Source organism: Apteryx rowi, unplaced genomic scaffold, assembly GCF_003343035.1.
Source record: "Apteryx rowi isolate R43461 unplaced genomic scaffold, aptRow1 scaffold_425, whole genome shotgun sequence".
Classification (NCBI taxonomy): domain Eukaryota; kingdom Metazoa; phylum Chordata; class Aves; order Apterygiformes; family Apterygidae; genus Apteryx; species Apteryx rowi.
In genome coordinates this window covers 103,907-116,679 of record NW_020450678.1, presented here as the reverse complement: position 1 = coordinate 116,679, position 12,773 = coordinate 103,907, and the positions used below count along the sequence as shown (strand labels likewise).

The 12,773-nt window shown below is 36.3% G+C and overlaps 1 protein-coding gene across 1 annotated transcript in view; it reads right to left on the bottom strand.

Moving 5' to 3' along the window:
• NBEA (neurobeachin) overlaps nucleotides 1-12,773 on the bottom strand; it is a 191,588-nt gene that overhangs the window by 90,971 nt on the left and 87,844 nt on the right. Inside the window, exons 5-6 of the mRNA XM_026076072.1 lie at nucleotides 12,185-12,287; nucleotides 6,346-6,461 (exon numbers count right to left, since the gene is read on the bottom strand). Of these exons, the coding sequence (XP_025931857.1) occupies nucleotides 6,346-6,461; nucleotides 12,185-12,287 (219 nt within the window). The remainder of the gene's footprint in view (nucleotides 1-6,345; nucleotides 6,462-12,184; nucleotides 12,288-12,773) is intronic.

Sequence of the window (12,773 nt, the reverse complement as noted above, 5' to 3'; positions counted from 1 at the left end):
AAATGTTAATGACAGCAAAATATTGTTTAATTAGATGATTGCAGCATCTGGATTAACACTCTTTAAGAGCGATGTTCCTGTGCTTGTCTGCTTCTTCACACTTTACAGACATTTTGTCATCTCTAGGTCATTAGGAAAGAATTTTTAATGATTTTTCTAGAAGCAAGTAGTTCGAGTTACATCTAATTAGATGACAATAATAAGCCCAACACATGCAGTAGCTAAATATATACATAATTAACCAGTGAGGGCTTGTACATCACAGAGTAAAAAAGTGGAAAATGCTAAACAGGCAAAAAAAAAAAGGAGGGAGCAGAAGTTGGTCTGAATTTATTACCAGAAGATGTCATTTTTTCCCACAAACCTTTAAAAATAATCCCTTTCCACTACAAGAAATGACTTATAAAAATTATGGATATAATTATTCTCCACTTCTTTTAAAAGCTATGGCAGGTAGGATTTAAAAGAATTAAAATTCCAGTAAATACAAATGCAAACATATATTTAATATATTGCAGTTAAAAAAAACAGCAGAAATCAGTTAGGTACAGGGAAATAGATTTCAAAACTAGACTTCTAACCAAAAAAGCGGGCACTACAAACATATTACAAAATGACTGCTTGTCCCCTTGTCCCCACTCTTCCTGATTCCTTTACTGTGGTGCGGTAATTTTTAAGTACCTTTTTCAATAACCTTGCAACTGAGAATAATAAAAATTACTTTTTCTCCTATATCATCCAAAGTGTTTAGCTGACACACATGCTGTTCGCATGTAATCTGGCCTTTTCCTATGTGCCTGAAGAAGGGACAATTAATATAATCATAGTTCTTGCCAAGGCTTCAAAGCTAAAGGATCGCTGAGAAGGATGGAGGTAGGAGGAGGGGGAAGCCTGGCCAGGAAAGGCTTATGTCTGCAGAACCAGGACAAAAACCAGGGGCACAGAGAGTGTAACACTGAGACTGATTGATAAGTAGCAGAGTGCAGCGTTTACTTTTGGGAAAAAAATCCAAAGCTGTAAACATGATGAAATACACTCAAGTCAGAAAAGAGGGCAAGAAAGAGGTGAAGACCTTAGAAACAGAATAGGATGGCAAGAAAATAGTTGGCTAGAGGGCCAGAGAAACAGGTTGAAACAAGACTTTAGAGAGTTTTGAAAATAGAGAGAGCACTTTTGAATTGAAATTACAATGAGACATGAGGCCAGCACAAGTGATGGAAATCATATATCCTTGGATAAGCAGTGATTTAGAGAGAGAGAATTGTAATAGCTGAAGTAGACAGCGGTTAAGTTATGAGTAAGGATCACAGCAGAAACAGAGTTAAACAAAAATGAAGTTGGGCCATGTTTCAGAGGTGGCAACAGGCTGATGTAAAGATAAAAGAAAGGGTGACAGAAAGAAGAATTTGTCCAAGGGGACACGTCGGTATTTCAAACATTGATTAAGGATATTATAGAATAGCTAGGAGCCATGTTTGTCAAGACAGACATATTGGTCAACCAGGGAGAGTGTAAAGGACAGATTCTAATATTTGGTTCTACTGCACAGAGCCCAACCAGTCTGTATAATTAACAGTATTGCAAGCAGGCAGGGGACTTCTTGTGGGAAAGGACCCAGTTGCATATGTCACAAAAAAAGAAATGAGCTGGTGTCAGAAGCTTCACTTGTGAATGTGTCTCTCTCAAGGCTACTACTTGAATAATTTCAAAAAAGGATCACCTGAAAACATGAATGATTTCTCACTATTTTGTAAAGGGTGAGACACCAATTAAACATTATGGTAGAAAGAAAGGAAGCTACAAAGAATGGGCAAAAGGCATACTAAAACTCTTTTTTAGTAGAACTCTACTTTTTTTGGAAGAGAAGAAAAAACAACTGAGGGAGCTATGTATAACTTACCAGGAAATAATCTGGCAAACATCCCCATTTCTTAAGTGACTAAGCTACGGCTCAGATATGCTGAATAAGCCAGTCCGAGATAAATGATGACACAGATAAAAAATTGCTGGTGCACATATTTCTCAATGGGTAAAAATAATGGTATTAAACAAGATGATGTTGCTTAAACAGATGATTATAGTCTAAAACTAGACCATCACTGTTGACACAAACAATTACTGGCAAAGAGGTTGTACCTTTTAAAGACAAAATTCTTATAGGATCTCATTATAAAGGAGTATAATTAAAAGTGTATTTGGAAATTGCATTTCCAGAAGAAGAAAGAAAATAAAATACATGGCATGTCTTTACTTGGCAGTATATCTTTTTTACCGAAGGGTGTCATAAATATATTCAATACTTCAAGCTTTTGTATGAAATAGAACATATATTTTCTTTTGACTGCTGAAGGTCCTGTCTATAACAGATATAAGAATCTTCTTCTGTTTAACACAGATACATCTGGACAGTTATCAGTCCCAATGTTTTCAATGAAAGGGCAACATGAAGTAGGGGTACTCTGCTTCCAGCAGTGTAAGTGTATTTCTGGTAGAGATATTCAGGTGATATTTGGGTGACAATGCCTGTTCATTGTAAGGTAAAAATTTTGGAGAAATATCTTTGTTTCAACAGAAGATTTACAGAAATATAGGCACAGCTGTAAAAGCAGTTGTGCCATTCAGACTGCTTCACAGCTTTGGGTCCTGCGGATTCCAAGACCTCAGGCCCTGGCCAAATCATGCCATATGATGGTGGAGCCCGGAAACAGCTTGTGGCTTTCTACCACACATTTACGTTCTGAAGCTCTCCCCACTGTCATTGGGCCTGGAGCTCATATGCATGATGGGCAGACCACTGGCTTGCCATCAACTTTATGATGAGACTCCTTGCCATTTCCCCAAGTTCTTCCTTAGTTTTGGGAAGTCAGCATCCTAGCTGAAGTACATAATTTATTACAGCTAAAAATAAAGGCTGACTTTCCAAAAAATAATTTTTGGACTTTCCCTTCTGTGAAAAACTTAGAAATTTTAGGTTTTGTTCAAAACTAGAATAAAAAGTTCATTGACRTGGCTATAATTTCCTACTGGGTTTCAGGCAGTATTAATTCTCATATATTGTTTTCAGAGTTTTTGTTCTTTTGTTTCTTTCGTTCAGTTTTTGGTACAGTTGGCAGTGACTTCTGCTGTCAAGGATAAATTTTATTCTCTTTTTCAAACAAAACATCATGAGATTCTGTGAGACAGCATCAGTGAAGGCAGATGTTATAATAATGTTAGCAACTGAAATATATTTTTTATGTTAACAGTCTCATTACTAAACAAATTTCAAAAATAAAGAAGCAGAAATCAAACATACACAATACAGCACAGCAATCGTTTTCTTACAAGCTCTTTGCATTTAAGGCCATTCTAATTTCCTAACAAATTTGCACTATATAGAGTAGTCATAGCTGATTTTAGCAGGATCTGTTATTTCACTAATATTGCTGGAACATTATTAGACATGACAGCACTTTGGCTGACAGCGCTGCAATGATACAGTTTGCCATGGCACCCAAGAACCTCACCTTCTCTTAGGTACTCCTGCAAAATGTTTTCTGAGATAGTACAGTGAAACTTTCTTCCCAACCTTACATGATGGCTCTTGGAAGTCTTGGAAGGAAACCCTTCTTGGAAAATGAAAACGGAATAGAAAATACAGAAATTGGAAGGATCCTTTAGCCAAGTAATGCAGACAGGTTTGAAATAACAATCAGAATAACGGATATGCTTTGTGATAAGGAGAAGTTCCCCAAATGTTACTCAAAACCTTGCTCGCATCTTAGTAGAACAGTGTGCATGGGTATTGACTTTTATATAACAAATTTTGGGCACTTCCAAAACTTTTAAAAATYGGCATATTGCTCATCCTTCAGAAAACATGTATTTGTTAATCCATGTGGCTTCAAAACATCAAAAAGAAGAATGATATTACAAAATAAATCAGTCAATCAAAGATAGAGATAAAGAGTTAGGCTGAATTTCTTTTGGAGACTCAAATTTATCTCCCCCTCATTTAGTAAATGTGGCCTCTGAATGAACTTTTACCTAAATCTGAATGTGAATTTGAACTTGATTATGTATTGCTTGATAGAGAGCACAGGTAATGCTGTGAAAATGAAAAAATGAGTTTATACAATGAAAAACAACAGTGAGATTACATGAAGAGAATGAGATTTACCAGTGAGACTGAGATGAAAAAATCTGCCAGAAATTAGGTGTGTTGAGTCACAGAGACACTGCTAAGGTACTGACCAAGCTGCTGCAAGCTTTTACAATAAAAACAGTACGAGCTCACAGACAAGAGGTGGTTTGCAGCCTTCTTAATATTTCAAAAAAAGAAAAGTAAGTCAGTAATCCTCCAAATTTTGCACATAGCAGGTGGTACCTGGAATGCAAATGGAAGGCTATCCTGTTATAAGGAAGGTGACTAACACCAGATGACATTAAGAGAAACTTGCCTTATGTGACTACCCAAGTGTTTGGCTAGAAAGCCTGCCTAGCAGCACTAATATCTAACAACAGGTCAAAAAATATTTAATTTGAGACCTCTGAGATACTCTGAAGTGATCCCTTATGGATGAAGCTTGTTTACTGATGGATACTTTAGTGCAAGCACCACTGCAATTCTTAATTGACTTCAGACATAATGGTATCTTCCATGTTTGGATGCATTGGTGATGTACCTAAAAATAAATGAGCTGATTAAAAATGAACGGTAATTTATCAAAAATTGGCTCAGCTCTTGCCTACTCTCATTTAAAGAGTTCAGTGCTTACAGAAGCAAGGAATACACAAAAAGGAAATTACAAGGGAAGGACAGTCTCGTTGCTAATGTACTGCACAAGGACTCAGGGGACTTAGCCTAGCTTCCCAGCTCTCCAGGAAACTCTCCAACGCGGTGTTCAGGGAGCCTGCAAGGCTCTGCCTGCATTTCCCCAGAACCAGAACTGCAGAGCGATGTGCGAGAGACACAGAGCGGCTGCACTTAGGCCAGTGTCCAGAAGCAGGATGGTGGCTTTCTTGTGGCACTGCGCCAGAGGTAATAAACTCTCAGCAGGACTCATTCCTTAGGCAGGACTCTGCGTGACTGTGGCTATAATGCTCAGGAACCAAGCTGGTGTGCCTGCATGGGACTGCACCATAGGGGCTTTCCAGCACAGGTCTCTGGTAGCTTAAGGGACCCTGCTCCGTGCTCCACTGCACAAGGTAAACACGCTCTCAGATTTCCAACTGTTTAGCGGTAGCACTTCTGTATCACACAGGGATAATTTGATGACACATTTATTAAGGTCTGTGAGATCAGATACGTGGAAGATGACTACCATATAAGCACTGAGGCAAAAGCTGAAAGGTTCAAAGAAGGATTGGTTTGACAGCTACTGAATTTTGCCCCTGCTGTACTGGGAAGAGTGCCGTGATTGTGTCCACACTGGTCAGAGTAACAGAATATTTGGGTGCTACCTTTGGGTTTTGCGCATACATTTGTCTTATGTCTGGCTTGAGGATAACCTCGAGCATAAAAGTCAGGACAAGGTAAAGATGAGAGTTGTAACACTGGAGTACAAAGTGATGCCTGGTGGAATTTAATTTGGGCTTCAAAGTAAAGTTCACTGGTGTGAGATGTCTGAGAAAATCTCTTTCTGGGCAGGCTCATGAGCAGCATGTGTGCTAAAGGCAGGAGTCATAATACTAGACAACTCTGAGAAATCTTTGTCTATAGTATAGAAATTGCTGCTTTTTACCCTTAAAATTACTGCAGAGGTTAATACCTCTGCAGTAAAGGGAAAGGAGAAAACAAAAATGCCATTGTGAATGTTTAATTAACGGCAATTGCCAGAAAAACTCTTCTTTTGCCAATAAAGAATGGATTTGTGGCAGTTATTTCTCATTTTAAATACCTAATCTGATATTATATTTCAGTTCAAAGAACTAAACGAGAAAAGATGCTATAATCGAATCATACCACAATCCAGGTGACATCTGTACTAGGCAGAATACTGTTGTTATTCTGCTGTCTAGTTGCTGTTGCTGAGAACGATGAAGTAGTGAAATTACATTTTCCCATTATTATTTCCAGACACTCTCTGGCAATGGTTTGTTGACTCCAATAAAGTTTCAGACAAAGCTGTCAGCAGAGGAAATGGCAGAAGGAGAGCAAGGAACAACCTCCACAACAATACATGAATCTAAAGTCTCAGTGATAGGYTGTGCATTTTCTGATAAAATTTAATGTGCATGTTTCAGAATCTATCATAAAGCTACAGCTGAATTCTGGAGGGATAAATGTAGTCCATCAAGTCACGCTACTCAAGACTTTGACAAACATAAACATATTATGAAGGATTAAAGAATCAGAAGCCTTACCTGCTATGGTATTGAGGAACATCAAGTATTCAAAGTTAGATATCTCCCGTCTCTGCCAGCGCTGAGTCATGTTGGAGGATTTATAAAGCTGTCGGGGAGTGGCCAGAGAGATTCTCCTAGAAATACATTTAAAGAATGATTATTTTAAGAGCCTCATTAAATGTTAAGATGTAGGGCAATGTTATTAGTGTGATTAATTTCAGATTCTCTCAGAGGCTTTTTTATTTCATTTAATGAAGTCAAGAAGACACTATTATGCTTACTTGAGAAATGACTAAAATTAAAATCTGTATTTTATTTTACCAATACTACAGCACTGTAATAATTCAGAACAATATTTTTTGTGTTTTATTTTATTTTGAATCTGGTTAAAAGACTGGAAGCAAAAGAAACTGCAGACCTCTTGGTGCCTGGGCTGTCCAACAGAAATAAAAGAGGAATACCATTTCCCTGTTTCAAAAGGATATAGTGAGATAAGTTCATTAAGGTGACTGATAGATGGATTAAAGTACCATATATTTCCAGCMCATGGGTTGAAGACATTTACTCCACAATTTGCGCACCTCCTCCATGGTCAGCTACCATTGATCCCTTCCTATCTCCCGATAAGCTCCAAGATTTCTATTTATAGCCTGGTTTCCGAAAGAAACAAGGTTTATTCAGTTATCTGCTCACATGTCCATCTGCCTGTCTCTCCGTAATAACTTTTGAATTGCATTTCATTTGAATTTGGAAGAGGAGTAGAAGTTTCAAAGATAATTTCCACGCACTTTGTAAAAATCGTATGTTTGGGTAAGGGACAAAGAACCAAACACTGTGCCAAGGAAGATAAAAGCACAAAATTTCAGCTATTTTATATTCAGTTTGAAAACAGCACCATAACCAAATACCATGCACCAAATTCTAGATTACCTATCATATACACAGCCTCTTGTTGGTAAAATAACATGCATTTAAAATGCACTAAAGAAAAACATCTGCAAAAAAACAAGCAGAAATAGCTTCACTGCTCACAACTCTTTTCTAGAGCAAATAGCCCTTGCTTAAAAGAAAGGGGAAATCTTTGGAAGAAGTTCTCCTCTGGCACTTTTTTACAGAAACATAAGAAACATACAGAAACATAAAGTGATCCAACTAGTGAAAACGTTTATACCTGTTTAAAAAAAGGGGATCCCAAAAGCTTATCCTATTCATGGATTTAAAACATATATACATAATAGTATGTATGTATGTATGTATGTAGTGTGTTAAGAGTAACTAGTGACACCAGATATTTCAGCTTTCAGATGCCCACTAACATACTGTGTAATATTTCTAGACTGTGAATACTGAGTAATTTCTCAAAATTCATCTGTATACTTACCCAAAATTCATCTCTATACTTACCCAAAACAGCAAAGCATAAGTTTTTGCCAGTTTGCCTATCGTTATTTTTCAGTGAACTCTAAGATGCCAACAGTGCATACACTTTACCAGTACACAAGAGACAATACTAATATTTTTTAAGTTGTTTCTATTATGCATCTTCTGAGCAATTTATCTAAAGAATTATTTATATACAATCATACTTTATACTGCACTTTATAGATTAGCAACTAGTTTTACAGCGGAATGCTCAAAGATATGTTGTTCCCAGTAAACTATGACTAAAGCTACATGCAAAATAATAAATGCAGAAATTAGTACCATTAACAAAGATAGTTACATTTACAAAGCATTTCTGTCATAGCCTTTTTGCTCCTCCAGTGATGAAACATTTATGCATCAGTACAACTTAGTAACTGCTTTTAGACTTTGCCCACAATCTCCCAGGGAGTCTTAAAACTGCATAAATTGTCAAGTGCTGGACTTTACATTTGAATTCCTGATTTGAGTGAACTTTAGAGAAAATCAAAATATTTTTAAGAGCTCCTTATTTTCTCTATATCTAAGGTGGTTGAAAGATTTTCAGTTATTTCAGCAGAGACTGGAAAAAATTATGCACAATAAATTGGTTCCACACCTGCTTGTTTCAGTTAACAGAGGAAGACCCACTGTTTTGTGTTTTGCTAAATCCACCCGCCTTTGATCAAACCATGCCTCTCTTTCCATATGGCATCACAAATACGAAGATGCACAAAATGAAAGCGCTTTCTTCACTTCTGGAGAACTGTGAAATACCAACTCCATATGGAAACAGCAGAAAACCCTCTGATGTACAAGGGGATAATCCAATTTCTCAAGTTTTATATGCTTTAAGTATGTTTACTAAACACTTCATGACATTTAGTTGAGGGTAGGGATGTTATATATCCTCTGTGTGGAATATGGCCCACCTCCTTTCACAATCACTTAGCCACAATCCAATCTCATACAAAGAAACTCTAAGTACCTCATAAAAATGTTAGCATCCGCTGGATGTTTTGTGTTGTGCAGCCCCTGTTCACGTTCAGAAAAAAGGGTTTGGAAGTCGCTGGCTTTGGATAGTCTCTCGCATGAGACTAGCCAATATTCGCTTTTAATCAAAGCTCTAAAAGGGGTTTTATGCTTTGATGACATCAACTCTTCATTTTCTCAGCCCTCTGGCTTCCTCAAAACCAGCCTATAGAACCAGCTAGACGGAGGCATGGAAATGCATTACCCAACTGCTAACGTGGAATAAGCCGCAGCGCCGAGCCAGCACTGATTTCAGTCACCACACCAGCTCAAATACAGGYTTCCCTTCAGCAAGCAGCCTCACCGTTTGTATTTCTCCCCTTCAATAACTGGAGCCATCGTTTTATCTAACGCATTAATGGCCCACAGAATTTCAGCACAAGGTACTGGCACATGTATCATAGTGAAGAACGACACTGTAATTGTAACTTTTACCAATATTTTGATCTCTGTACGCTTACAAAACAATTAGGCAGCTCACGGTTGGTATTAAAAGAGTTAAAACAGTTTCCAGGCCGTGGCATTAACTTCAATAAAAACGTATCAGTAAATCACACCTGAGTTGTTAAAACCCTAAAAACATGGTCTTCTGATAGTGTTGTAAAAATGGGGATATTACTCCACCTACACAGAATCATATGAAACTCCAGAAATAAATTAAATAAAAGGCACAATACTATCTTCTCACTTGTATCATATGACAGGGTCATAAGGACACTACAATCAATGCAACATGTTTCAGGAACAACAGAACTGAGTATATCAGAGTTAGATGAATTTGATTATTAAACCAGACCAAACACTTTGACATGTGACTAATTTTAAGCACCCAGCTATTTCATGAATCTAAGCAGTTACTATAATAATATGTAATATGAAGCATATGCTTGAATACTTTGTTGAATCAAAGCCTTAAATAGGCAAAGGGTGGGAATGGTAGCAAACAGGCAGACTGGGGACTTGCTCGAACCAGCAGGTCAGTAGCAGTCTTAGGAAGAGATACCAGTTCTCCTGGCTCTGATCCTCTGTGCTATTAGGAGATCATAAATATTAATTTTTGCTTGTGTTTTCTTCCATCTTTGTTAAACACAGGATTTCTCCATGAAAACAGAAATGCACTTAAAGTTCATTTACCTCATTAAAATCCATTTACTCCTTCAGAATGTTTCTATCTTGAATTGCAATTCTTTATGATAATGTAATTAACTTTTGATTAAATTTTTATCAGAGTGACATCAGAGAAAAAAATTACTTACTAAAATAAAACTAATTAAGTAATTAAGCAAAACAATCAGAAAGGTCTGCTTTTGTTAAAATATTCTTTAAGTACAGTTTAGTCTGAAAAACTGGTTATTTAAAAACAGTAGCATTTTACTCAATATAACAGCTCAGCATAGTATCTCCTTACATTAGTGATACAAATGAACATAATTTTAAAATTCCTGATAGCATTTCAGAGCCAACATATTAATGGGAAGGGAAACTATATTCTAACAGCAACAAAATATTAACTACAGAGCAGTTACTGAGCCAGCTTTTCCATCAGTTACTCCTCTGCAATCCTACTGAAGACAATAAAGAGTACGTAGACAGAAATAAAGGCAGAACTATGATTACAGGATCTTTACTGTGCATAAATCATAAAGTGATTAGGCACAAACGAGAAAGAAAAACAACTTCACTACCATACGCCAGATTTAATCTGAAGGTTAACAAGCAAGTAGATATACATATAAAGATAAAAAACTGAATGCATTTGATTCTACAAACCTGGGGTGCAAAGAAACTGAAATTCCAAAAATTTTTTTTTGATTCAAACTGAGCTTTTATGAAAAAGGTATAGAAATAACTGCCTATAATAATGAAGCTGTACATTTTTTAAATAATTATTTATCAACAGACTTTTTTGATAATTATTCACTGAATAATGCACAAAGGATATGAATTTCAAAAGTAAAAAAGGTCACACAATCTGACTGAGAGATTTGCATTTTGCTTTTTCCAGAACATGTGGCCATTTTTATTTCAGAAAAAAATACTATTACTTTCCATTTAGCTTTAATTTGAGTATTTGGAAGAGCAGTGCAAATGTTAACAAGATGCACCTTCCAAAGAGATGCCTCAACTTCCCCTTGATCTTAGTGAAAACTTGAGGAACTTGGCAGTTTGCCTGAGGATTTCAGCACATTCAGGAGATCAAGCCTTAGGCATCATGAGACTCTTGAGTTCATGACAGGGAAGCATGTTCACCTGGGAAAGAAATCGTTCGCCAGTCCTATAAATGCTTTGACATTTCTGAATATTCCCACATTCTGCACTGGGATAAAACAAAGACAATTTGAAGTTTTACTTTGTAGAAAACCACTTAAAGAAAGACACATCCCAGGCAACACACTGATGATTAGATCATTGGCCTTTGGTCACGTCCAGCCAAACAGACATCTGAACCCAAGGCATCATATTCTGAGAACTTCCCACTGTCTGTTCTCTCTCTTATTGTTACTATTTTTCTTTGATTTTGATGAGGAATTCATCCTGAACCTGAGAAAACTTTCTTCATGGTTTGGTGATGCACTCTCAAAAACTATTTTAGTTTTGAATAGACATTTCTGAACAAAACATTTGGAGGCAGAAAATTTTCCCTCAGCTCTGTGAAGTACACATGAAGGTTATGTTAGCCTTCACTGAAATATAAATGCCTTTATAGCAATGGATCTGAAAATTCCCAGTCATATTTCTGACCATAAGTGGATTTGATATTAATGTTCATGAGATATCAAATAAAAACTGTATTTCTCCATAGAATATGAAAATCTCTAAATGTGAACCTCAGTTGGTGTTTTTCAAAATGTATTTCCACCTTAATTTTGGAAACAGAGGAATAAGCACCATATTAATCAGCGGATGAATCATCATACTAATAAAGAATGGAAGGAATTTGGAAAGTGCAAAATAACCACTATGCTGATGCACAATGAAATAAAATCCACATACATTCATACAAAAGGCAAATGAGAAAATTTACAAACAAAAATAATTTTAATTTAGCAAACACAAATTCCAGTCAAGTTTACTCCCATATCCTGCATGAAATTAATCACAGCAATGACCATTTGTCCATGACTAAAACCCAGAAATTGAAGAGATAAGCTATACATTTTATTCTGGTCCTTCACTGGAAGGTACTTATTTCCTACAAAGATTTTAAAAATTCTTACTTAAAATATTTTTATTTCTATTACATAATAACAGACTATATATTAAGTGGAGAGTATTGTTTTTCCAACTACCCTAAAAATAGAAAATCTAGAAATTTATGACAGGAACAATATTTTACCATTGACATATTTTAAAATACCTTAAATATAATTTACAGTTATATAATATAATAAGTACCGAATATACAATATCTTAATTAAATTACCTGGCTTGTGGCAAACCATAGCTGGTTCCTACTCCAACACGTGGTAAGCTGTACACAACTTTTTTCACAGTTGCTTGGTCAGGAAAATTAAACATAACCGAAGCTATAAGAAGAAGAGAAATCATGGAATAGTAAGCCATCTGCAGAACTCTGTTTATCCACAAGAATCTATTTTTAAAATGCTTTTTAGATTTTATTTGGAAGAGAATTCAGTTACACTTTTATCCTCCTGGAGATCCAAGTCAGAACAGATACTCCTGCCATGCTTCATAACTATGAAACATTAGCTGGTTAATGTTTGGCACTAACACTCCAGTTTTGCAGAAGATCGCAGTGAGGTATACCTCAGAAGAAGTATGATTTACCATTAACTATAATCTCTTATCAGGCCAGGAAGCTGTTCAGTAGATTGAATATTTGGTCTGATAACTGGTAGATTAAAACACACAAGCACAGACATTGATTAATTCTCTCTCTCTTTCCAGTTGAAATAAAACCTTACACCAGAACTGCTCAGGGCAAAAGTCTGCTGACGCACCTCACCAAGCACTCGATTCTGATTCAAAGTAGCATGTTTTCATACAGAAAA